The 27,906-nt window shown below is 43.5% G+C and overlaps 1 protein-coding gene across 1 annotated transcript in view; it reads right to left on the reverse strand.

Annotated features, from left to right (window-relative positions):
- The window catches only part of SLC30A7 (solute carrier family 30 member 7), a 67,077-nt gene that overhangs the window by 26,721 nt on the left and 12,450 nt on the right, over positions 1-27,906 (reverse strand). Inside the window, exons 3-6 of the mRNA XM_077452808.1 lie at positions 24,220-24,333; positions 16,003-16,090; positions 15,008-15,140; positions 1,918-2,103 (exon numbers count right to left, since the gene is read on the reverse strand). Of these exons, the coding sequence (XP_077308934.1) occupies positions 1,918-2,103; positions 15,008-15,140; positions 16,003-16,090; positions 24,220-24,333 (521 nt within the window). The remainder of the gene's footprint in view (positions 1-1,917; positions 2,104-15,007; positions 15,141-16,002; positions 16,091-24,219; positions 24,334-27,906) is intronic.

Below are 27,906 nucleotides of genomic sequence, written 5' to 3' on the forward strand. Positions count from 1 at the left end.
GAATCGCACAGAGATCGGATGTGATTTGCACTGCGGTGCGAATCACATCCGTTCTCATAAACCGCTGCAATGTGAACCCAGCCTTAGTGACACTGGCGACGGGGGGCACATTAGAACTAAAGGGGGCTAACCCTAACTGCCCTAACAGTTATTACAGTCACAAATGACACCAATGCAAAAAAATAAAATAAAAAAAAATAAAAAAAAAATGCAATTGGTGTCACTGTGACTGGGGGGGTGTGTGTGCCTGGCATGTTCTACTGTATGTGTGGTGTGTTGGTGCAACTCACCGATGCTCTCTCCTCGGTGCCGGAACGAAAAATACCGACACGGAGGAGAGAATACATCACTTCCTCTCCTGTGTTTACATTACAGGAGAGGAAGTGATGTCACGAAGGATTTCCATTCGTCGGGAGCGATCGCGAGGGGGTGGCCATGAATGAATGGCCGTCCCCTCGTCCGGGATCGCTCCCGAACGAATGCCGACCGCCGCAGGCACCGGGGGGGGGGCCCGATCGGGCCCCCCACCCGCGGGAAGGCAGGGACTTATATATACGCCCTTATGCCTGCCCGTGCCATTCTGCCGACGTATATCGTCGTGCGACGGTCGGCAAGTGGTTAAAAATGTTGTGTTTTTTTAAATGCATGCATTTTTTTTTTTTTGCAGGTAAAAAAATAAAATATGCATTTATTAACTTTTTTGTAGGAGTGTAGAAAGCATCGCACCCGCGATCAGCAGATGGTGGGTGCCATGCAGGACACCTACAGGCTGTCTGCTCGCACAGCGTACAGACAGGTAGTTTCACAAAGGAAGACTCGATGTACTACGAATGCTCAGCAGTGCCCTGGTAGTTCAATAAGAACTACAGCCGCAAAGGAGGGGGGTGGTCGGTGTTTGTAGTGTGAATGACACAGCTAAGTGCATGGAGCCCCACACGGCTACACCGTTTTCAAATAGTGACAGCAGGTATGTGGAGAAGATCCCCAGCCTGTCACAGGGAGTGCGGGGATTGGGGAGTAGCTACAGGATTGGGAACATGTAACATGTTCCTGAAGGTGAACTTATCCTTTAAAATGTAGTACTAGGCAAACAACTTGTTCAGATCCACGCTATAGCCAAATGACTGCTACAGCATGGACCTACTTTGCCGGGAGTATATCTACTGCACAGTGCGCTCTGTGGTCAGACAGTTTATGAGACGCGACTGATCACAGATTGGATTAAAGGGTCGATACTGACCCCTTACCACGTGATCAGCTGTCAGCCAATGACAGCTGATCCTGTGATGTAAACAGAGCTGGTAATTGGCTATTTTTCTCCTCGCACTGACAGAGTCAAGAGAAAAATAAAGCCCATCACTGTCAGCTCTCAGAGGGACTTCGGTCCCGTTCAAGGAGAGTTCCCGAGAGCTCATTTGTGCCCACCTGTGCCACCTACCAGTGCCCACCAGCACCACCCATTAGTGCCTCATCAACAGTGCTGCCCAACAGTGCCACCTACCAGTGACATCTGTGCCGCCTTATCTGTCCCCATCAGTGTCGCCTCATCAGCGCATATCAATGAAGGAGAAAAAAAATTACCCGTTTGCAAAATTTTATAACAAAAACTATGAAACATGATTTTTTAAATATTTTCCATGTTTTGTTTGTTTAGCAACAAATAAAAACCCCAGCTGTGATTAAATCCTGCCAAAAGAAATCTCCATTTGTGTGAAAAAAAAAAAAAAAAAAAAAGGATAAAAATTGTATTTGGGTACAGTGTTGTACGACCGCACAATTGTCATTCAAAGTGTGACAGCGCTGAAAGCTGAAAATTGGTCCGGGCAGGGAGGGGGTTTAAGTGCCTGGTAAGCAAGTGGTTAAATAAACTGCAAACTAAAGCATTGCCCAAAAGTCAGCAGGCTTATTTTAACGTACCAGAAGAGCCAAAATTGTGCTCATGTTTTTGGCTATGCCCATGCTCATGTCCATGTCCGTGTTCATGTCCGTGCCCATGCCCACGATCTCCTCCATGGCTGTGATCATGACTATGCCCATGTCCCCCACTATGACTGTGTCCATGGCTTAAGGAGCCATTAAATAACGAATGGCTGTGTCCGTGGCCTAGAAAAAAAAGAAAAGAAAAGGGAGATATGCGTTGGTTATATATTTTCACACATAGAATTCAGTTAATCGATCCATAACAATGATTAAAAGTCAAACACCACCTCAAAAAAAAAAAAAAAAAAAAAACACAATGCATCATGCTTTTGAAATGCCTTATAAAGCCCACTTGCTGTTTGTCTGGTAAAAAGCCTAGGCTTATGACATGCACAGCTCTCGCTCTCTTGCCAGGAAGGGAGGGGAGGGATGAGTCATAAGGAGGGCCAATGAAAGCTGCAGAGGTGTGTTTGTGTGTGTGTGTGTGTAAATCCAGGAAGTGAACAAGCAGCACCTTCAACTGCCCAGTTAAAAAGATTGCAGCCAGACTCAGTGGAGTGAGATTTCTTCAGCATATTTGGCAAGTACAGAATCAAAGTATATATAAAATATACAAAGTGGTTGGAGGGAAGCTTCAGAATGGCAAAGATGTTTTTATTACAAATTATGTGAGCAGACTGAAGTTCCTCTTTAACCTACACCATTTCATAAAAAGAAAAGCTGCTGACGCTCGGTTAAATCGGCTGGCAATAGAGCGCCTCTTCTCAACAAACCCGAAGTGCTGATACAAGTATATAAAAACGCAGCCCACAAGTGCAGTGTTAATTTTGAGGTCAAAAATTTTGATTTAGTTTTAGTCTTTCACTAAAGTGCCATTTTGGTTTTAGTCATATTTTAAATCAATTGAATAATTTTATTTTTAGCTGTATTTTAGGCACCTAAAATCTCCAGTACATTTTAGTCGACTAAAATTGAATAGGTTTAGTTAAATTGTAAAGCGTTATTTAACCATTTCTCTGGGATTGCCAAACTCCTTATATACTCCTGAAGTAAAAATCTAACATGTTAATTATGGTATTAAGGCAACTGTTGCTAGGGTAACTGCGGCTTTCTCATTAATAGCACATGCCCAATACAATTGGGTTAATTTCATCTCATTGATGCGTCTTGTTAGGCAATTAGTAGGTGTTCTCAGTTAACCCTTTTGATGCTAATCTCATTCCGATTTCATAATTTTTTTTTATAATATACATATGCAAACAAAGAGCCTAATATGAGCAAAAGTTATACAACAAACACCATAGCAGTCTATGGGAACTGACTTGTTAATTTTGCCAGTCCACACTTGGCTGGCTTATCTTCTAGTTATTGAACTTAAAATGGGTATGGGGGCCAGATCCCACCCTAAGGGACATATCAATGTCACCAATGTGGACAACCCTAAAAACAAAACAAGGAGAGAAGTGCCTTTCAATAGCTGTACTGTAGTCATCTGTACCCGACCTGTTACTGTAACAATGTGCCGAGTGCGCTCCTGCACCCAGCACAAGCCTAGACACACGGCATCACCTCCAACCTGTCAGCGCTTCATAGTCTCATCAGCGTGATGTCACTCAAGAGCCCAATGTGGGATGGGAAGAGCGTAGAGAGCTGCTGCCGAAGCTGCAACCGCCGAGGAGGAACCAACAAATCATGCATCGCACAAAAGTAAGCAAGCACTAAGCAGATAATGTGCAGAAGGCATTGCATTTGCCAATCCATTAATAAATTAACTGCCTGGATCCGATTGAGGGAGGAGAGGAGACTGAGGGGGATGTGAATTACCACCAATGCAAATTTTAAATTTCTGCGATCCGTACTGAGGGGGAGGCCATTGATTCATGGCCACTCCCTCACGATTGCTCCTGGCGAATGAAATGCTTTCTCTGCTTCTGTAATGTAAACAGAAGCAGAGGAAGTGATGTCATCTCTCCTTGTGTCGCCGAGGAGAGAAGACATCAAGTAAGACTGCACCAACACGGTGGGGCATTGCCGATGTGATTGAGGCAGCACGCGTCTCTGTATAGTGCCGTGTATCCTGACTCCATCTGTGACATTGGAGCGATTCAACTCCCCTCTCAATACCATCACCGTCTGGGGGAAGGAGAGAGGAGCGGAACAATGCCATCTTCAGCGTCTAAGAGGCACCAGAAGCCGCCGAAAGACCCGCGATCCCCATGCGCCATGCGGGAGCAGGAGCGGGACTCCGCCCACGCCATCTTGCCCGCGCAGAGACCAGAACAGCATGATGGCGTGAAAACGAAACAGATGACACAACAGGGAGACAGGATGAAGGCAGGGTCGGACGTGGATAGCCCGGAGGAGCAAGTACTGGCTGTAGACACAGAGGCAATCACACGGCCGATCCTGGAGGCAATTAATGTGAGTAAATCGAAACTCATGGGGGCACATAGACCTGCTATCCTCGGAATGTACATTGATTAGACACGACCTGGATAAGATAAGGGGCAGACTCACTACGGTGGAGGACAGGGTCTCCGAGGTGGAGGACACTAGTCAAGCCCACGGGACTAGTTTAGCAGAACTCTGGGATCTAGTGAGCTCCTTGACACGTAGAGCAGATGACGCAGAAGACCGCCAGAGGCGGAACAACATCAGGGTGGTGGGCCTGCCCGAAGGAGCGGAGGGAGATAAACCCGTCATGTTTGCTGAAACTCTTTAAAACCCTACTATCACTAGAGGATTTGCCCCCTACGTACATGGTGGAAAGGGCGCACAGGGTCCCTACCGGTAAAAGACCTCCCTGAAGCATACCCTCGGCCCTTTCTTGTGAGGTTCCTGAACTATAGGGACAGAGACATGATTCTTGCCAAGTCCAGAAAGATCAAGGAGTTAAAGCATGAAAATGCATGAGTGATGCTGTTTCCCGACTTCTCGGCGGCCACACAACGCCGCTCCTTTAATGATGTGCGCAGAAGGCTTTGCAAGAAAGAGGTGCAGTACAGCATGCTTTACCCCAGTAGGCTCAGAGTGCAGTACAAGGGCGGGGTTAAATGTTTTGATAATCCTTTAGAAGCATGCGAATGGCTGGATAAAGAACTCTCATGATAGGTCAAACAGGAACTTGAGAGGTGAAGGCTTTATAGTTAAGTATTGATTGCGCTGGAGGTGATGATAAACTGTTTGGTGTTATCCTGAGACCATAGGGATGCTGGATGTTGAAAACTAGGAGTGACGACGGCAGGCGATGGGGGATGTAACATAATTGATATCTCCACCAAGTACCACAGATGCTGGAAAGACTCCTGCATGCTTAGACCCAAGAGGTCTTATTGCTCCCATGGGCTCCCGAATCGGGACATCTCCTTCCTTCATGAAATAGGTGGCCAATATCTCAACTCGCGTGGATCCCACAAGGACACTAGGAATTCCTGCCTCCCGAGATGGACTGAGTACTGCAATTTTCCGTAAGAAGGGGTGCTTGGACCCAAACTCTGGCTCGCCCTGTAATGCACTGTTGATACTTGAAGCGGCACTTTGATCCCTTCTTTTTGTGACCTTCTCCTCTCCCCCCCCCCCCTTTTTTATTCTTTTCCTCCACTACTTTGTAATTGGAGCGCACAGTGGACGGCACAAATACAATTAAAATCTGCCGAACTTTTAATTGCTACGGCTGGAACCTTCCAACGGGATGTTTAGGTTGAATTCTAGGGAAGAAGCTACTTGCCGGACTGGTTTGGTTTTTGTTTTTAGTTTTTCTCAGGTTGAGAGATTGGTTTCTAGCATAATAGCAGGGGAGGGTGTTTTTGTCACAGCTCACATGGGTATGTTTGGGTGGAAATTTTTGCCAATATTCATGCCGGTCATAGTAGCCATTACCATGAGGGGAATCAAAGTGCTCATAGTATGTGGTAAGACTCTCTATTTTCTATTTAGGAATGATGGCAGATAAACTGAGGGTAGTGTCTTGGAACGTCAGAGGCCTTAACAATACCTCAGCGTTTCAATACTTAAAACAGTATAAACCGCAGCTCATCTTTTTGCAGGAGACACATTTGGACGGGGAGGGGTGAGATCTTTACGCAAACCTTGGTTGCAAAGGACCCTACACACTACATATTCCACATTTGCCAGGTGTCTCCATACTCATTAGCAGATCATTACCTTGTACAATCCATCAGGTCATATCTGACCCAGAGGGCAGGTATGTGGCGGTGCACATAGAAGTATATCATACCCAAATGCTAAATGGTGAATGTATATGTACCCCCTCCGTTCAGAGTTCAGCTTTTATATGACATACTAGTAAGATTGACAGTTCTTACACTTGCCGCTACTTCTCTTGGGAGATTTCAACGTGATACTAGATGCGGCCTTGGACTCTTCCAATCCGAACAAAGCGAGCTCGCTGGACTTGGGTGGCTGGGTCTCCACGGCGGGGTTGGTTGAGATATGGAGGTGGAAACACCCGAATGTCAAGTGCTACTTGCATATTTCACAGACACATGGGTCATCAGCTAGAATTGACCTAGCTTTTGGCAATACCTGCGGCCTGAAATATGTGGTGGAGTCTGAGTATTTAGCGGAGGGGTGTTTCTGACCATAACCCATTGTCTAACTTTATCCTTTTCAAACAGGTCAGCTGGGGGGGGGGGGGGGGTATGGCGCCTATCATCCGCATGGCTACAACATGAGCAGGTGGCTGACAGCTGGAGGATTCCATCAGGTCCTACTGGGATGTCAACGTCAACACCTCAAAACCTGCGGTGGTATGGGATGCTTTTAAGGCTGTCACAAGGGGGGAGTGTATATCAGCCATTAAGACGCCAATGGTTAATGACAATGAAGAATGTAATGCCTTAAAACAAAAGGGAGAGAGAATGCGCGGAGGAACAGGCAGCACACCCTACAAGGGAGTCTTATAAGGCCCTCTTGGAGGCTCGCAGGGACCTTTAATTACACATTAATAGAATGACTAGGGCTGACTTGACTAGGAATGCACACTCGCTCTTTGCAGAGGGGGACAAAAATGGTGGGCTTTTAGCTATGATGGCAGCAGACTACCATCCTACTGCGCAGGTTCCTGCTATAAAGGACGCGGGGGGGGGGGGGGGGGGGGGGGGAGGTGGTTACAGACCCGTCCCTTATACTACGGGAGTTTACTGATTTTTTTTTTACCACACTGTACTCACCTATCCCACAATATGACTCAGTAGCATTAGACCAGCTGCTAGCAGGGCTTCCCATCCCCAGACTGGCCGAGGAGGATTGTGCCATGTTAGACGCAAGTTTTACATTGAAAAAGGTGCGGGAGGCCACTATCAGAGCTTGGGGGCAGGTGGTGAAACTGGCACCCCCTAGTTATAGGGGACTTTCCCCGTCCACCCCGCTGTGGATGAACCACTTATTGCCTCACTTCTACAATCTGCCAGATCCAATGATCTGGGCGGTTAGGGGGGTGAAAACACTTAAGGATATTACCTTGTTTGGAGATTTGCTGACATTCCCACAACTTCAGACGAGACACGAATTGCCAAACGCATATCTTTTCCGCTTCTTCCAGGTTAGGCATGCTTTCCAGAAACAGTTTGGGGATTTGAGGATAGAGTCCCTCCCATCGAGTCTCGAGTCCATGTTGTCCCGAGATGACCTTGGGAAGGTTCTCTCGGTGTCATACAAGGAATTCTTTAAGTTAATCCCCAGAAAGCAGTCACGAACTGCAGAACTAAGTGGGAAATGGAGGTGCCAGATATTCAGGGGGAAGATTGGAATGATCTGTGGTCTCAGCCCTTTAAACATCTGATATCAGCCAGGGATAGGCTGATCCAATTTAAGTTTCTCCACAGGAGCTACTACACACCAGTGAGACTGGCAAAGATCTATGGACATGGTCAAGCGGAGTGTTGGAGGCGCTCGGCCACCCCAGCAGATGCCAGGCACATCTTTTGGCTATGTTCGCACATACGGGACTTTTGGAAAGAGATCACGACGTGCATCTCAGACCTTCTGATGGTACACATTCCACTAACTGTGAAGGTTTGTTTGCAGGGATTGATAGAGGAGGTAATACCTAGGAGGGCCTTGAGAACCCTACTCACTATTCTTTTGTACTATGGGAAAAAAGCAATCCTGCTTAAATGGAAAAATGTCAGTGCTCCTGATATTAACTTTTGGAAGAGTTTGGTTAATGCTAGGTTACCATATTACAAATCTATGTATATAGCCAGGGGGTGTCTTAAGAAATTTGATAAAGTGTGGAAGGTGTGGTACGAGGCTGAAGCCACTGTGGGGTAGATGGTTTTCTTGGAGGCTACGATACAGGGCTAATGATTGCATGATGTTCTTGGTACAACTGTGCAAGGAATGAATCAAGGAGGGCGGGAAATTTTGCATGCAATAGCGGGCCCTAGGGCGACTGGGGACATGTCTGACTGGCAATGAGGGAAGGAATCCATTGGAGACATACCGACTTTACTTAGATGTATAAAATCTACTGTGAGCTGTGACAAAGGGGGAGGGGTGATATGGGTAGTAGACAGGGAGTTTACCAAGGATAGTCAGTTAAGACTGGGCCCTGTGAGGCCACTGGTTTTTGGGGCCATGTCACGTTGATATGCCTGGATTTATGCGTGTTTAAAATGTAAAATCTTCAATAAAAAGAATTTTATGAAAAAAAAAAAAAAAAAAAAAAAGACTGCACCAACACTACACTAACAGTAGAACACGCAGGCACACTTTTCACCCCACAATCCCCCTGCCACAGTGACACCAATAGCAGTTTTTTTTTTTTTTAACCGACTACTGCATTGGTGATATTTGTGACTGTTATAAGTGGTAGGGCAGTTAGTGTTAGGCTCCTTTAGGTCTAGGGTACCCCCTAACCCCCCCCCCATAAAGGTTAAACCCATTGCTCACCCCCATATACTACCTAATAAAGGTTTCAACCCTCTGATTGCCCCCTAGTTAACCCTTTCCCCAGTGATCACTGTATAATTGTTATGGGTGACACTGGTTAGCTTGTTTTTTTTTTTTTTTTTTTAATAGTGTCAGGGCACCCTCCGTTTATTACCCAATAAAGGTTTAACCCCGATCACCCGACAGGTGATATCAGTTAGGTTTTAGAGTCAGATAGGGTCTGCGGCGCCCCAGGCAGCATGAGTGCCAGTACCGCTAACACCCACGCAGCATACACCTCCTTTAGTGGTATAGTATCTGGTCAGATCTATACTAGCGTCCCCAGCAGTTTAGGGTTCCCAAAAACGCAGTGTTAGCGGGATCAGCCCAGATACCTGCTAGCACCTGCGTTTTGCCCCACCGCCCAGCCTACCCAAGTGCAGTATCGATCAATGTCACTTACAAAACACTAAATACACATAACTGCAACATTTGCAGAGTCAGGCCCGATCCCTGCAATCGCTAACAGTTTTTTTGGTGGCGGTTTGATACAGTCGCTGACAGTCAGAAGCGATTTTATTTGAGAGTCTCACTAGTGTACCACTATATTTAGAGCCCAAAATGGCAAATTGAAGGTACACTAGTGAAGAGGCCTACACGTTTCTGAGCATGACAGACAGTGAAGAGGAAGTCACTCATCTGTCAGATTCAGGCTCAGAATATGATCCTGTAGATGACAGCCGCTCCATGACACATAGCTCTGACGACGGAGATAAGGTCCCTACCAAGGTCAGGCGTACCAGACCCCAATCATCTTCTGCTGTTGAGGCGCAAGAACCGCAGGACTCTCGTATGGAGCAGAGAAGTACTAGCGCCGCTATTCCTTCTGGTGTACTGGCAAGCGCCAGCAGCCTAGTACACCCTGGTCATACATCCAACACTGCAGTAACACTTGGTAACGTGGCGAGTCCCATAAGTGCAGTTCAAGCTGGTGAGGTGGAAAGCACAAGTAGTGTCCCGCTGCCACCAAGAAGACAAAGACAGGCCCGTCCAGCTCATAGTGCCCTTCCTGCAGAATTCACCAATCCTAATTAGGAATCCACCACTTCTGCAGCCTCGCTCTTGTTCTGCTCTTTTTTACTGTATCCTATTCTGCAATGTTTTATTATGTTTTATCATGTTTGCTTTTCAGGTATGTAATTTTATACTTTACTGTGTTTTATGGTTAACCATTTCTTTGTTTTATTTTTGTACTGGTATCTTGCTGGACTTCGAGTGGTTATACCACAATGACGCCTGTGGGTTTTCTTTTCAGCCAGCTGTCGGCTTTCATGCAAAAGCAATACTAGCGGCTAATTAGCCTCTAGACTGTTTTTACAAGCAGTGGGAGGGCATGCACCCCCCCCCCCCCCCCCACCGTCTTCCATGGTTTTCTCTGGCTCTCCTTTCCCAACAGGGAACCTGAGAATGCAGCTGGTGGTTCTGCCAGCTGACCATAGAGCTGATCAGGGATCAGGACGGCTCCAATCATCTCTATGGCCTAAGAGACCAGAAGCTACGAGCATTTCATGACTTAGATTTTGCCAGATGTAAACAGCGCCATTGGTATGGTCAGATGCTTTGAGGGCAGAGGAGAGATCTAGGGTCTAAATAGACCCATTTATTATTTTTTTTTATTTACCTATTGCTATCATAGTATATGTACATTCCCTGAGATAATAAAAGTGGCAAAAAAAATGAAAGGAATGCACAAAGGCGAACGCAAGCGGTGGTCTGGCGTCATATGTAAACAGCAATTACACCATGCATGTGAGATATCACCGCGCCTCTGTAAATCTAAAGCGATAAACTTTAAAGGCTTTCAAAAATGTATGTGGTCTTTCACCGCTGCACGTTTGTGCACAATTTTAAAGCATGTCATGTTTGGTATCCATGCACTCGGCCTAAGACCATCTTTTTTATTTCATCAAACATTTGGCCAATATAGTGTTTTAGGGCATTTTTTTTTTTAAAGTGTGTTTTTTCGCCAAAGAAATCCCTGCGCAAATATGGTTTTGAAATAAATAAATAAAAAAAATGAAAAAACGCCCACCATTTTAATCTGTAGGGCCTTTGCTAAAAAAAAAAAAAAAAAAATAGATGAGGTTTGAAGGTTCAAAGTAATTTTCTTGTAAAGAAAATAATTTTTTTATGTAAACAAAGTGTCAGAAAGGGCTTTGTCTTCAAGCGGTTTGAAGAGTGGGTGATATGTGACATAAGCTTCTAAATGTTGTGCATAAAATGCCAGGACAGTTCAACCCCCCCCCCCACCACAAAATGACCCCATTTTGGAAAGTAGACACCCCAAGCTATTTCTGAGTGGCATGTTGAGTCCATGGAATTTTATATTTTGCCACAAGTTGTGGGCAAATGGCAACTTTTTTTTGCACAAAGTTGTCACTAAATGATATATTGTTCAAACATGCCATGGGAATATGTGAAATAACACCCCAAAATACATTCTCTTGCTTCTCCAGAGTATGGGGATACCACATGTGTGAGACTTTTTGGGAGCCTGGCCGTGTACAGGACCCCGAACCCCCCCAAATGACCCCATTTTGGAAAGTAGACACCCCAAGCTGTTTGCTGAGAGGTATGGTGAGTGTTTTGCAGATCTCGCTTTTTGTCACAAAGTTTTGAAAATTAAAAAAAAATAAATAAAAAAAATTTATTTTCTCTCTTTGTTTTCAAAAACAGACGAGAGCTGCAAAAATACTCGCCATGCCTCTTCGCAAATAAGCCTGGGGTGTCTACTTTCCAAAATGGGGCAATTTGTTGGGGGGGGGGGGGGGGGATGGACACGGGGTTGTGCCATCTTGGCATTTTATGGCCTTCAAAACTGATAAGTGGTGAGGAGTGAAATCAAAAATGTACGCTCTATACAAATCCTGAAGGCGGTGCTTGGTTTTCTGGGCCCCGTACGCGGCTAGGTTCTTAAAACGTCCCACACATGGGGTATCCCCGTACTCAGGCGAAGCAGCAAAATGTATTTAGGGGTGCACGTGCACATTTAACCATGGCACGTGTGAGCAATATATCATTAAGTGACAGCTTTTTTGTAAAATCATTTTTGTCATTAATCACTTGGGGAAAAAAAAATGTGCTCAACATGCCTCTTAGCAATTTTCTTAGGGTGTCTACCTTGCAAAATGGGGTCATGGGGGGTGGATGTGTACTGCCCTGCCATTTAAGCAACTCAAGAAATGAGATGGGCAGTCAAACTAAAAGCTGTGTAAATTCCAGAAAATGTACCCTGGTTTGTAGACGCTATAACTTTTGCGCAAACCAACAAATATACGCTTATTGACATTTTTTACCAAAAGATATGTGGCTGAATACATTTTGGCCTAAATGTATGACTAAAATGGAGTTCATTGGATTTTCCTTATAACAAAAAATTAGAAAATATAAAAAAAAGACAGCAAAATTAAAAAAAAAAATTATATATATATATATACCGTATATACTCGAGTATAAGCCGAGATTTTCAGCCTCTTTTTTGAGGCTGAAAGTGCCCCCCTCGGCTTATACTCGAGTCATCGCTGTCTGCCCGCTCGATCAGCGTGTCGAGCAGACAGACAGCGGCCATTCTATTCAAAAGCCGCGCCTCCGGCTCCGCCTTCGCCTGTGATAGGCGGAACACTGAATTTCCCAGCAGCCTGTGTTCCGCCTATCACGGACATCGTATCATCCTCGTACTACGGACGAGGATGATACGATGTCTGTGATAGGCGGAACACAGGCTGCTGGGAAATTCAGTGTTCCGCCTATCACAGGCGAAGGCGGCGGCGCAGCTTTTGAATTTTACAATGGCCGCCGACGAAGAGGGCACGGGACGGAGGCAAGGCAAGGCACGGCACGGCACGGGACGGGACGGGACGGGGGCAAGGCACGACACGGGACGGATGCAAGGCACGGCACGGGACGGAGGCAAGGAGGCAAGGCACGGGACGGAGGCTCGGGACAAAGGCTCGGGACACAGGTAGGCTGGACACACACACACACACACACACAGGGATGGATGGATGGATGGAGACACACACACACAGGGATGGATGGATGGATGGACACACACACACACAGGGATGGATGGACGGACACACAGGGATGGACGGACACACACACAGGGATGGACAGGCATGTCTCACCCTCGGCTTATACACGAGTCAATAAGTTTGCCAGTTTTTTTGGGGGTAAATTGGGGGCCTCGGCTTATATTCGGGTCGGCCTATACTCGAGTATATACGGTATATATATATATATATATATATATATATATATATATATATATATATATATATATATATATATATATATATATATATATATATATATATATATAGCAAAAAAAAAAAAATGAAATATCATCAAAAGAAAGCTCTATTTGTGGGGAAAAAAGGACGCAATTTTAGTTTGGGTACAACATTGCATGTCTGCGCAATTACCAGTGAAAGCAGCACAGTGCCAAGTTGTAAAAAGTCCTCTGGTCTTTGACCAGCCAAATGGTCCGGGGCTGAAGTGGTTAAAGTAACACAATTACAAATAGTAAGAAATGGACTGGTCATGACGGGGGGGTTCTTTATACTACGGGATGGCTGTTTGCCATCTTGTAGACATAAGCTGACGTGTCTACAAGCATAGCAAATTTTGCATATTAAGAGGATGATTTTATAAGGCTTCGACACAAGTACTGGTTTGGGAGTACATTCTTTATTTTATTTGATAAAAAAAAGTGAAGTATTGAGGATAATGCACTAGGCCCCCACGCCATCTGGTTCCTTTTTGTGCGTTCAGTATTTTTCAGACCTCCCCAGTCTTTGGAAGGCAGAGATGTGCACTATCCACATACTGTAATACGCCAATATAGAAGTCTGTCACTGTGTTGGGACTTGCTGCACAGCGCAGGAGATTGATCATTGTTTTTTCCTACCTGTCACCACCAATATTGCTGCCTGGCTTGATGCTTTTGTCCACACACAGAAGCAAAAATGGTGCTCTGTACAAGCAGGAAGTGGTGGGAGCTGTTCTGTTCTAGTTCTTTATTACTTCCCATAACATTCTGGGATACAGGAGCCTCTATCGTTCCTCTCCCAGTGCCGAGCTAACACTTTATAAAATGCTTCACCAACACTCTCTACTGAAATCAATAGCGGCAGCTGGACAAGCAGCTATGCCTCATAAAAGCGACATGCTGCCTAATTTTTAACACAATGCTACTGCTCCTGTGTGAACAGCACTCTGTGGTGCCCATTGTAATATTCATGGCAGGCATTGAAGGGTGGGTATGAGGCTTTAAAAATGCTGCAGAAACACAAAGTACTGATGCATGTGTGAACGAGCCCCAACCGTGATCAAAAAAGCGTCTTGACGCATTTCACGCTACAGTCCTTAGTCATCAGACTAGAGTCCTATGACATCCTGCACATCATAGTAATAGAGAGTGTGGCGCTGCATCAGAACACATTTAGTAAATGCAATTGTAAACAGCCCTTCGTGCACATATCCCCTGCACTCCTCCTTTTAAAAAAAAGATAAGTTCACCTTTTGCAACATATTACACCCATATTCAGGGTGTAACATGTTACAAATATACCAGCTCTCATACCCTCCGTTTTGGCAGCAAGCAGGAGATCTTTTTCCTCAGCTCGCTGCTGCAATCTTATAAAAATAAATAAAATAAAAAAACACCCCCACACACACCATTCATGGACAGTGCTCTGTGAATGGACTACAAATACAGACCGCTTTTGTGGCTGTCAGCTCGTAGTTCTCAATCAACTACCAGGGGCACCGTTGAGTGCTGTGGTAGTTAATTGATTCTTCCTGTCAATGTGAAACTGCATGCCCATAGGAGGTACAGGCAGACAACTTATACTGACAGTCTGCTGATAATTGGTGCAATGCTTTCCAGGCTCCTCGGGTGGTGACGGGGAGAATCTTTTATAAGGTGAACGTATCCTTTAACATTTACATATTATGTCCCTTTCCTTTCAGTATTCTGGCCCAAGAATAACCTTGGTCCAGAGTAAATCTACCCATTTCTACTCTCTGCTGCCTTCCTTAATTTCCAATGTTCACAAGCAATTGGGTTTTCAAACTAATTTTAGCATCACACTGCAAAACAGGCTGTATTAAATATTTTATACATTTTTACCTCCGTCGTGCGAATGGCCATGGTGATTTCCACCATGTTGGAACACAAATATGCCAACGAGATTTACTAAGAATCCAAGGACGGACACTGGAAGCAGCCTTTCATGATGGACTTCTGGGGTATCCAAAGCTCGCTAAACAAAAACAGAACATGACATTTATACACCTAAACAATTGAGGGCAGTACAGCAAAGAAAAGGTTTAGTGAATCAAAGGGTTTTAAAGAGCAGCACAGTAAAGCCTTTTGTTGAGGCCCGTTTAAAGCCCAATTCCCATCTTTCCCCTTTTCAGAGGTCTTCAGATCACATGACATTAGGAGGACCTTCCTTTGCATATATTGCTGGTGCGATTATATATAACATGAGAGTAGTACCACCATGGTGCCGCCCTGAGGGGTGGGTCCATGAATCCCTGTACTCACAGTATGTCCTCAGTCTTCCAGTGCCATTCAACTGAGAACATAAGCTGGTCCAAACAAACTGTTTCCTTCACCAACACATACAGTGGGTGTCAGCACTGTATGAACTGACTATAGTATACAGCACTGTGTTCTGAAGTGTAACAAGGACTTCCTGTCAGTGTCCCAGAACAAAAAATAGAGTTGGGCTGAGTGCTGCTCAGCCATTCACAGTAGCACTGTATTTTCAGAACGCATATAGGGCTTCCTCGTACTGAATGAGGTAGAGAGGTCGGTGGATAAAAGTCACGATATCCACCTGAACTAATCCAATAAATGGATTAGCAGTGCTCAGCTTGACTCAATTTTGTTCCAGGAGAGAGAGACGGAATTTCCAGTTACTGCTGGTAACCGCACTGTATACTATATGTAGCTGAAGCTATATACAGGTCATACAGTGCTGACAGTTACTGCATCTGACCGTGAAGGAAATAGTTTGTTTGGACCAATTTGGTCCAAACTGTTTAAAAGTTCACTAAAACATGGAATTCGTTTTTAAATCCCTCAGCTAAATAACTGCTAATCTTACTTCAACATACCTCCACTCCTTCTGAGAAGATGAAAAATGCTGTGAAGATCAGGAACAGACCATTCACAAAACCTGCCAGGACCTCTGCCCGGACGTACCTGTAAGAAAATTACAGAGATGCATATAAAATGCTGTATACTTGGTTCTGGCAGGAAGAAGTAGAAGCCATTTAACGTTAAAGTATTACTCTCAAAACTAATACACTGGAGGGTTGATTTACTAAAGGAGTATTAAGTTGTTCACTTAGCTTAGTGAATGAAGTGAAGTGCTGCTGACCCCAATCACGTACAAGCAAAAGCCTTTCCACATAATTGAGTATTTAAATGGGAAAGCAACTTCACATTGTTCACTAAAACCAGGGAAAAAATTCACTGGTTTTACTACTTTAGAAAAATGAATCCCATTGACCCAAATAGAAGAAAGAAGGAAGGTTTATGTTCGAATAGAATTCCAGGTTTGTCAGTTTAAAAAAAAATATTTGGGCCAAGCTGGCCCAAGCAAACAATTTCCACTACTAAATGCCTTGACAGCTGTGTGCGCTGTAATAAACTAAAGTAGCATTAGCTACATACAGTAGAAGAGTATATATATATATATATATATATATATATATATATATATATATATATATATATATATATATATATATATATATAATCTCCAAAGTGGTCCAAACTGTTGCATGTACAACATTCAGGTGTGACTTTCATGCAAATTTTGAGGGTTTACATTGCAGTCTATGGCACCCAAATCACATGAAAGATGGATCAAAGTAGTGCAGGTACGAGCCAGCTCCACTGAAATTAAAGGGGGAATCTTAAGCAGCAGAATTAAGAGAAAGTGTGTGATGGGAGACTCAAAATAGGTTTACACTAAGCCTCCAGTGACAAGCATAGACAAATATACAAAGTGTCCCAACCACATAGCACCCAATTATTTCTTTAATTAACAATAATCTCCTACAATATACACCAAACAGGATAAGCAAACTGTAGCAGGATCCAAACTGATGTATAAAGATCCTGTTTCCACTGCAAGGTTTTTCAAATATTTACACAAAAAGAACCTCATTAAAAGGTGTGCTCTTCCTATTACTGCCTACATGAAACTGTGGTACAAATCAAAAAACAAACAGTCTATAACCTTAAAAATGTATTAAATATTAAAAGCACAAAAAAAAAAAAAAAAAAAAAAAAAAAAAAAGCATGACTGTTGCAACTTGGATTTTGTCAACATTAGACTAACAAGAACCTTAAAGATCACACCTTTCCATTTCTAGGCATTTGTAACACTAACACGTTAACTACTGTTTCCCATGGGAACACAGGAAGTTCATTTTTCTTGTGGATAAAACAAGAGAAGAATGGCATTTTTTTTTTTCATCCCATAATCGCACTTAACTAGGGGGATGCAGCATCGGACTGCCTCCCCCGCCGCCTCTTCACCAAGAATCGAGCCACCATACATCACCGATGGCTCAGTTCTTTCACCACCACCAGCGGAAAGCTACTGCCAATCAGCAGCTCTGCTCCTCCACGCTCACTGGATGGGCGGGGAGCGGCAGTCTCAGTCCAGGCACCTGGTAGAGGACTCCCAGAGTCGGGATGAGACAGGGCCTGAACTGATCTTGGTAACGTCAGCAGAGAGCAGACTTCAGCCCGCTCTCTGCTGAAAACGGGTCACAGGATGCAAAACCAATTTCACTTCTGTGACCCATAGGAGAAGCTCAGCTGAATGAGCTCCGGCTAGACTTCTCCTTCAATATGCTTTGCTGGCCACGTCAGAGTGGAATATATTTCCGAGTCAAAAAACTCGACAACGTAGAATGACAATCACTAAGCGTGCCAACAACTTACTTTACGAGACTGTGTGGGCCAGGGATATGCAATTAGCGGACCTCCAGCTGTTGCAGAACTACAATTCCCATGAGGCATAGCAAGACTGACAGCTACAAGCATGACACCCAGAGGCAGAGGCATGATGGGACTTGAAACTGCTATTGCATATCACTGGTGTAGGCAAAACTGTTAAAACATGCCTTAGTAGCATTTTCTGGCGTCATGCATTTTTCATGATTACAAATAAAGTTTTACCTGCGTTTTACCGCTGTTATAGCGGGACTTTTCAGTCTCTAGTGGGGCACTTTTAACCCCCCCCCCCCCCCAGTGGCCGACTAAAGGGTTAATAGTGCCCGTCTTGCGGCACTGCCGAAAGGCTTTGCAGGCGCTTGGGCATCACTGCCCATTAATTTCAATGGGCAAGGGCGGTGGGAGGATCGATGTATACACAGCTCTCGCACCACCCCAAAGATGCCGCTTGCAGGACTTTTCCTGTCCTGCAAATGCACCGCTCCAGTGTAAAAGCCCTTGGGCTTTCACACTGGAGTGGCTGGAAAGGCGCTTTACAGGTGCTGTTTTTAGAGCTAAAAACACCTGAAAAGCATCCCAGTGTGGAATGGGTCTAAAAAGGCAAGAGGTTTTTTTTTCCTCCTTTCCCTCCCCCATACCTCTTCATGCCTAAAGAGAAAAAAAAATAAAAATAAATAAAAAACACGGACTTGTGTGCAGCAGCCTCCCCAGCACCCCCCCCCCCCCCATTACTTACCTGAGCCCCATCTCTCTCCAGCGATGTTCAAAAGTGTCTAAGCCAGTGATGGCAAACCTTGGCACCCCAGATGTTTTGGAACTACATTTCCCATGATTCTCATGAACTCTGCAATGTATTTGAGCATCATGGGAAATGTAGTTCCAAAACATCTGGGGTGCCAAGGTTCGCCATCACTGGTCTAAGCCATCTGAAACATTCCTCCCGATTGGCTGAGACAGAGCAGCGGCGCCATTGGCCAACTGACTGACAGCCACGGGAGCCAATCAGGGGAGGAGAGGGGGCAGGGCTCCGCGTCTTAATGGATACGTGGAGCTGTGACTCGACTTGGCTCAGAGCTGCTGGCTGAAGAGGCACTCGATAGGAGGGAGGGGCCAGAAGCAGCAAAAGAGGGACCCAAGAAGAGGAGAATACAGGCTGCTCTGTGCAAAACCAAACTGCACAGAGTAGGCAAGTATAAACAGGTTAGTTATTGAATTTTTTAAAACAGACTTTACAGCTGATATAATATATATATATATATATATATATATATATATATATATATATATATATATATATATATATATATATATATATATATATATATACACACACACATACACACACACACACACACACACACACACACACATACATACACACACATATATATATATATATATATATATATATACACATACATACATACATACATACACACACCGGTCTTGTTAATTATGCTTTGCTGGTCATGCCAGAGAGGAATATATTTGAGTGGCTGCCTCAAAGAGAAACACCGATAACTTAGAACGTCAGTCACCAAATCATATTTAAGTGCCAAGAATGTGCGCCAACATCTTTCTTTAGGAGACCACTGCTATAGGAAAAGCTCTTTAAGCACAAGAGGGTGTTACATGACTTGATGACAGGTTGTATTTGGACACTGCAAAGGTTGTGATGGCGGTATAAAACTGACCAACAGGGAAACTAATCTTCAATAATGGCATGCAACGCCAAGCCGCGGTTTGCAAAGTGAGCAAAGTCCTTTTTTGTATTGGGAGAGGGAGATCATTTTGCCCCTGTACAAATCATTAGTAAGACCTCATCTGGAATAAGCAGTTCAGTTTTGGGCACCAGTTCTCAAAAAAAAAAAAAGCCATCTGGAGGAACTGGAGAAAGTGCAGAGAAGGGCAATCAAACTGATGAGAGGCATGGAGGAGCTCAGCTATGAGGAGAGATTAAAGGAACTGAATCTATTCCCTCTTGAGAAGAGATTAATGGGGGATATGATCAACATGTACAAAATACATAAGGGGTCCATATAGTGAACTTGGTGTGGAGTCATTCACTTTAAAGGCCATCACAAAGGACACGGGAGCACTCCACATCTAGAGGAAAAAAGATTTAATCTCCAAATACGGAGAGGATTCCTCACAGCAAGTTCTGTGAAAAATGACCAGAGATGGTTCTGGCAAGCTCAGTAGATTAGGCCTGGATTGTTTCCTAAATGTACATAATATAACTGGGTACTAACATTTATAGGTAAAGTTGATCCCGGGAAAATTCGATTGCATCTTGGGGGGGGGGGGGGGGGGGATTAGGAAGGAATTTTTTCCCCTGCTGTAGCAAATTGGAGCATGCTTTGCTGGGTTTTTTTCACCTTCCTCTGGAAGAACTGTGGGTGAAGGATTGTATTTTTTTTTTTTTTTAACTAGATTGACTTGGTCATTTAATTCCAATAATACTGATGACATTAAAAGACTACTGCTCAGGAAACAGATTGAGGGAAGGTGAGCAAGAAGAATTATACATCAGAGATCCAGATTTTTGATAGTGGAGTTTGATGGGGCTTTGGGTGGCAAGATTTAAAGAAAGTGTAACGTTGAAGGGAAAAAGCCAATTATAGAGATACATTTTTAGTATTCAAGGAACTGGAACAATGTACTGTATTTATGTAAACCCTGTATTTCTTGGGTATTATGTGTATATAAAAGTAATACAAATATAGTATAACAAAAATCTCAGGTTTATGCTCACTGGATGATAGATTAAAAAAACACGTGTTAAACACAAGGCCCACGGGCCAAATCCGGCCCTCAAGGATATTTCATGTGGCCCTTGCACCTCTCTCTTGCAGCTACGGAACCCTCACCTTGTCTCATGAGGACAGAACCAGATTTTGCACTTCATGTAGCCACAGAGATGCTCGTCTCTGCCCCCATTTCAGCAGCTGGCAGCAGAGAGGAATTTTATTGGAGACTGCTCAGACAGAACACTATGGCAGAGCAATGTTCTGGCTGGGCAGTCTCAATAAAGTTTCTTGTGGTGTTGCATCATCTACTACAAGAGTGTGAGAGGGCTCCATGCCGGTCTGAAACTGCCCTTCACAGCTTAACCTGCCCGCCCACCGCCATATGACATGATGGACTTTGAGCGGGGATATCTGAATGATGCCTGTAGCTACAGACATCATTCAGATATTTCCGCTTTCAGCCGGCGATTCCCTACACCATAAGAATGATCATAGTGGCCGTTCCGCCGATTGATCGTTCTTGCGGGAGGCAAATCTCCAACCCCTCCCCCCCCCCCCCCCAGATGCATCGGGTCTCCAACTCCTTGATCATAGCGGTGAGTTGGAGACAGGATCCGCCGCCCCCCGGATGTTGATCATAGAGACTTCCAGCAGACCAGATGGTCGCTGGAGTCTATGATCGTCGGAGGTCAGGCGCGTCCAGCCTCTGCATTAAAAAAAAAACGGCGGGAAGCCATTGATCGATTTATTTTATTTTTTTATTTCAGGCTTCCCAGCCTAGTGATGAGATGCAGGGGTCTTCTTAACCCCACATCTCACTGTAAAGAGGACCTGTCATGTCATATTCCTATTACAAGGGATGTTTACATTCCTTGTAAACAGGAATAAAAAAAAAAAAGCGATCACATTTTTTTCTTCAAAAAAAAAAAAATTAAAAAAAAAAAAAAAAAATTCAAAGCACCCGTCCCCATATGCTCGCACGCAGAAGCGAACGCATATGCAAATATGAAAACTGTAACATACATGCGAGATATCAATACGAACGGAGCTAGAGTAATAATTTTGTCCCTAAACCTCCTCTGCAACTCAAAACATGTAACCAGTAAAAAAAAAATTCAAGCGTTGCCTATGGGGATTTTGAAGTAGCGAACTTTGGCGCCATTCCACGAGCGTGTGCAATTTTGAAGCGCGGCATGTTAGGTATCTATTTACTCGACATAACTTCATCTTTCACAATATGCAAAAACATTGGGCTAACTTTACCGTTTTTTTTTGTAAAAGCACAAAACAATTTTTTCCCAAAAGAAACGCATTTGAAAAATTGCTGCGCAAATACCGTGCGAGATAAAAAGTTGCAACAACCGCCATTGTATTCTCTAGAGTCTTTGCTAAAAACCATATATGTTTGGGGTTCTATGTAATTTTCTAGCAAAAAAAATAAAAAATTATGATTTTTACATGTAGGAGCGAAATGTCAGAATTGCCTGGGTGGCAAGTAGTTAAAGTGGAGTTCCACTCAAAAGTGGAACTTCCATGTTAAGCACACCTTCGCCCCATCACATGCCACATTTGGCATGTCATTTTCCTGCTTCGGTCTCCTCTCCCCCTAGGAGGCCCCTCCCTCTCTAATCTTGTGGAACACGTCACAGGTCCCAGAAGATTGCCTGGCCACTAAAAAAACGCAGCGCACGCCCGGGTGCCCACACTTGCAATGATGGTGCCGCGGAAAGGAGAGGGAAAGGAGCAAGGCTTTGGGTGGCCGAATCGCTGCACCATGGGACAGGCCAGTGTCTGTATATTAAAAGGTCAGCTACACTTTCTGTAGCTGCTGACTGTTAATAAACTTACAAACGAGTGGAATGCTGCTTTAAGTCTTACGTTATTACTTAAATGAGTAATAAAGCAAGTGCAGAGGCAGTTTAAAGCGGAGTTCCACCCAAAAGTGGAACTTCTGCTCGTTGTACTCCTTCCCCCCTCCGGTGCCACATTTGGCGCAAAAAAACAAAAATAAACCATGAACAGTGTGTCCCTATGCATCAATGCATTTTGCTATTTTGCTTCATCAGAGGAGAGAGATGGGGGGGGGGGGGCTTTGTCGTATAATGAATGACGGTGTAGGAGAAGGGGCTGGTAAGTGCTTTTTTTTTTTTTTTTTTACATTTTTATCAACTTTAGACTAACCAAGCAGCGCTGTCCCAGGGCCAGGCGAGGCAGGGGGCGGCCGCCCTTGCACCCCCCAATGGGTGACTGCCTGGTCGCCCGATCCAGCCCCCCATTGGTAAAACTAGGGCTGCAACTAACGATTATTTCCATAATCGATTAGTCGGTTAATAGCCTTAAAAAAAAAAAAAAAAAAAAAAAAAGTGGGTCAAATTGATGTTCATTTTCAACCACAGTGACGGGAACATTTGGAAATAATAGAAAACTTCTTAGTCAAAGGAATTTTCAGACAATGTATGTGATTTTCGTTCAGAAATTACATTAATTTCAAAAACAATGTTAAAAACAAGTGAAAATTTCAAGCAAAATTCTTTCATTCAGTGAATGTACAAAGATTTTTCATCTGAATATTTTCATCAGAAAATTGATCTGTGTGGCCAGCATAAGGCTCAGTACACACCTATGCAGTTTGCTTTTGATCTGTTTCTGCCGTGCTTTTTGCTGTGCGTTTAGATTTTTGTGATTTTACTGCAATTTGCATTTTTTTTGGGGCAGATTAAAAAACACAAATTGCTGCAAAAATGCATTACATGCTTTTCTGCAGCTTCTCCATTGAAGTATATTGAACCAATAAAGCACCATTTTCCGTTAAAGGTCCCTGACCCTTTCAGATGTGAACGTGTCCCATAGGAAACCATGTAAATGAACTGTAGTGTATTTCTGTAAAAAGCACCAATAAACACATAGATGTGAACCAGGTCTAAGACCTTTAGTAACATAATGGTGTTAAAAAAAATGAAAATGAGCCATTTATAGTAGAAAAACACAGCTAATCACTACTGTAAGGGGTTCATTTTTTTACTGTAGAACAGTGAAAGTAATATTTACAGTAGCGATTTGCTCTTTTTGTACTATAAAGGGCTCATTTGATGTTTTTTTAACCCCATTATGTTACTGGCCGATTAATCGATTATGAAAATAGTAATCGATTAATTTCATAATCGATTAGTTGTCGATTAATCGATTAGTTGTTTCAGCCCTAGGTAAAACATTGCATCAGTGTAGAACACTGAGGCACAGTTTGTCCTCCGTTGTTGCATAGGAGCTCACATACATGGTGCATTTTTTCCTCTTTTTGCACCATATACTCCTGTCCATTATATGATACATATTTTTAAACTCTCATACCTTTTTGTTCTATTGCAGTATGAATGGTTATCAATAAAATATATATTTTTTATATCGCTCGTCCAAAGTTGCAGAGTGACATATGCATGCAGTCAGTCAATTGTGATAGAAAAACAGCAGATTACAGGCTTTTGAGTAGAAGCTGAAGCACGCAAATAAACGTAGGAAAAAATAAAAAAAAAGAAGGGGGAAGAAGAAGAACATACAAACTCCCAGGACTCTTCAACTAAATCCCTCAAGATAGCAATACAAATATCTTACCCATATGAGAAAGCTTCATTTGTTTTCCACCTGGATATTACAGAAGCAGCTAGGCCAGCTAACAATGCTGTACAGTCGAAAAACATATGGAAGGAATCGGAGATCAGACCTAAGCTGAAAGGCACAAAAAAAGAAACCCATTATTACTAAAATGTTAGACGACTCTGAAAAGCAATTACAGGTACATAATCTTTTCAAGTTTTTTTTTGCCAATTACACTATGGTTCTCTTCCTGCAACACTAGATATTAGCCGTTCGTCTCACATTGCAGATCTATAGGTCAGCCAACCCAGTAAAGACAATGCACCCCCCTGTGTGGCCAACTCTTTATCCCAACACAGACATGACTGCAGAGGCCATTACAAAATCCTCTACAATTTAAAGTGGTTGTAAACCTCAGACACGAAATATGAACAAAGCATATACCTCTATAGTGTGTACTTGTCTCAACCCAGAGTACCAAGTTAAATTTGTCAGCTGCTTCAAGCATTAGGTCACTTCTGATGGGTTTTCCTGACACCAAAAAAAAAAAAAAGTTTTGACAGGTAGGGTGCAGCCTGTGATCGACAGCCTCAGTTCCTGTGCGCTGTGTGAAGGGGGTGTGTCTCTTCCATGCAATCAGTTCTCCTTACTGAGAGTAACTTCAGCTCCCCACTCCCTACCTTTCAAAGCTGAGTGATCCGGTGTAAATTTTGCACTTTGAATATAGGGGAAAGACAGCTATAGATAATCAAGTACAACTTATGTCGGATAATTTGTTTAATCTCTGTATTATTACCTGAGGCCAGTTACTTCACTGGCAATATGTGAAGTGTTTACAATTATTTTACCCACTTGCTGCCTAACCGTTAGCAGCAACACGACTACAGCGCATCTTCCGAATTCTTTTTACTGGGTATATGTAAGGTTTTGCAACCACTAACATACTAAACATGGAAGATGAAGAATGTAAAAATCAAAAGTTGACCGCTACTTTTAAGTATACCCTGAAATACATTATGACTACTACAAGTACATAGTTGGATTCTGGATTGACTTTATGATGCATTAAAGACTAGTAATTCATGGGAGAAAAGCGACCTATGCTTGCTGATCTCTTATCAACCCAACATTCCTGAAGTCAAATACAAACTGAAAAATCTTTCCAACTGCTATTCTCCAGAACACAAGCTTCATGCATATTAGCTGTCCAGCATGCTGCCAGTTTTCTATTTCCTATGCTAAACACCTTGGTTTTTTGCATCTGAATTATTGTTACTAATGCTATATCCTAAACACCACCAAATGTAGCTCAAGAGACGCTCACATCGTTTGTAAACGTTTGCACAATACACATCGGTTAGTGTATTGAGAAAAAAAAAACAACCCAAAAACAAACTGATGAAATAAGCAAAAGCCAACAGGAAGCAATAGCATTAGCTCATTGGATGATGAGGGGACAGTTCCCTTTCAGTAAAGTTATTTTATTATAATACAGGATTTATGCAGCACCAACAGTATAGTTCTAAAATATTTAAGACAAGATGGTTAGGAAGCCATGCTATTGGGAGCTTACAATAAAAACGGGAGTGCTACAGAAGGTAATGGCTGTGAGGGGATGAGATGAAGAAAGTTACACCCCCCCCCCCCCCCCCCCCACGACAAATATGCCAAGGATTGTGAAGTACACTAAAGAAAAATGCCTTATAATGTGACACTCCCACTGTAGGACATAATACCTTGCCTAAGCCAGAGTTACAAAGATAAAATCACACGCCTTTATCTGCAGCTTTTCATTCTTTTCTTTAACTTGCATATTGACCTCAATGAATCATATTGTGTGTTCCTTTAAAGTGTGTCTAAGGCCAAAAGGTTTTTCTGTTTTGGATGGTAGAGTAGGGAATGGCATCAGTATTTTTTAGATGGCTAAAGCGTAACAGTAAAATTAAATATATCATTAATATATCACACTGCAAGAAGTATGACTAAACCAATGTAATAAATGGCCTCCTAGTATTTGTTAGTGTAAACTTTTGTATATAAAGCAGATAGCTATTGTGTAAAAATGTTTTATGAAATTCAGATGACATAATGATCAAGTAACATGACTGGAACATTACCTCTCCTTTTTTTTTTTAATTTTTATTAATGATAAAACAATGAAGCTGTCTTAAAAAAAAAAAAAAAAAAACACACCCACAATCATTACATAATGTGGCATAACAAGAATTCATCTAGGCCCCTTTCACACAGGCAGGATCGGTCTGCTGATCCCCTTCCGAGCTGAGCAAAGTGGTCAGATGGCAGGTCCATGTCTGCTTTGCTTATGCAGAGTGGACACAGACAACCCGCTCCGCTCTATGGGCTGTTTACCCCCGTCTTTCCTCTAATTCTGTCAGATGGAGGAGGAACAGATTCCCTTCTGTTTGTTTTTGCCTGATCGGACTGGGGAGGCAGGCAGGTGTAAAAACAGACAATTCCATTGGAGGTAGGCGGATATGAACGGACAAGTCCATTTGCATGTTCCGCTCAATAGAGGAGAATGGAGCGTCCAATCGGGTCTGCCTGAAAAAACAGACAGGTGGACCCGATCGAGTGAAAGGGGCCTTATACAGATACATTTGTTGCCATTTTTATTACAATTGTTTGCGGATTGAGAAATTTTAACTGGTATAAGCAAACAGCTGGATGCACAATGTATGTGATATCAATCATCTTACCTACAGAGGTGATTAGATAGAACCAGTATATTAAAGTGCTGAGCAAACTGTTAGCGCTATATAAATCCTGACTAATAAATATTATGTCTAGCACAGCTTTACAGCTAGCGATTCAAACAACTAGGGCTGCAACTAACGATTATTTTCATAATCGATTAGTTGGCCGATTGTTTAGATTAATGGATTAATAACCTTAAAAAAAAAAAAAATTATAAAAATAAAAATAAAAAGTGGGTCAAATTGACATTCATTTTCAACCACAGCGACGGGAAAATGTGGAAATAGAAAACTTCTTGGTCAAAGGAATTTTCAGACAGTGTGTGTGGTTTTTGTTCAGAAATGAAGTGAAAATTTCAAACAAAATTCTTTCATTCAGTGAATGTACAAAGATTTTTCATCTGAAAAATGATCCGTGAGGCCAGCATAAGGCTTGGTACACACCCAGGGGCGGACTGACCATTTGGTCACTCAGTCGCTGACCGAGGGCCCCGAGGTGGGGGGGCCCGGCTCAGTCTGCCCCTTGAGGTGCCCGCATCTTAACATGCAGAATTGGAGACTATACCCCCAAGGAAGCAGTGAACAGATCCTTGCTGGCAGTTGCTCATGCAGCTATAGGAGAGGAGAGGAGCGAGCTGGCCGGGATAGATCTTAGTGCAATCATGGAGCCCCGTCAGCCATGCGGGGATGATTGCACAGACAGGCGGCCTGGCCACCTCTCTCCCCCCCCCCCCCCCCCCGAGGAATTCAGCAGAGGGGGCGGGGCCACACATTACTGCTGCACGGGACAGTCGATATGGAGCTGGAGCCTCCAGAGTGCACACAGAGCCCACAGAGTCATCGTGGAATTGGCCACCCACACTGACCTGCCTTGTGCGCAACAGCAGGTCAGTGTGATAATGACAGCACAGCAGTTAGTGTATGAATGGGTGTTCTTTTTCCTTCCGCCCATTTACCAGGTGCTATTCACTAGTGCACACCGATATCTGGT

This window comes from Lithobates pipiens, unplaced genomic scaffold (assembly GCF_037356315.1).
Source record: "Lithobates pipiens isolate NorthernLeopardFrog02 unplaced genomic scaffold, aLitPip1_a1.2 Scaffold_23, whole genome shotgun sequence".
NCBI classification, from domain to species: Eukaryota; Metazoa; Chordata; class Amphibia; order Anura; family Ranidae; genus Lithobates; species Lithobates pipiens.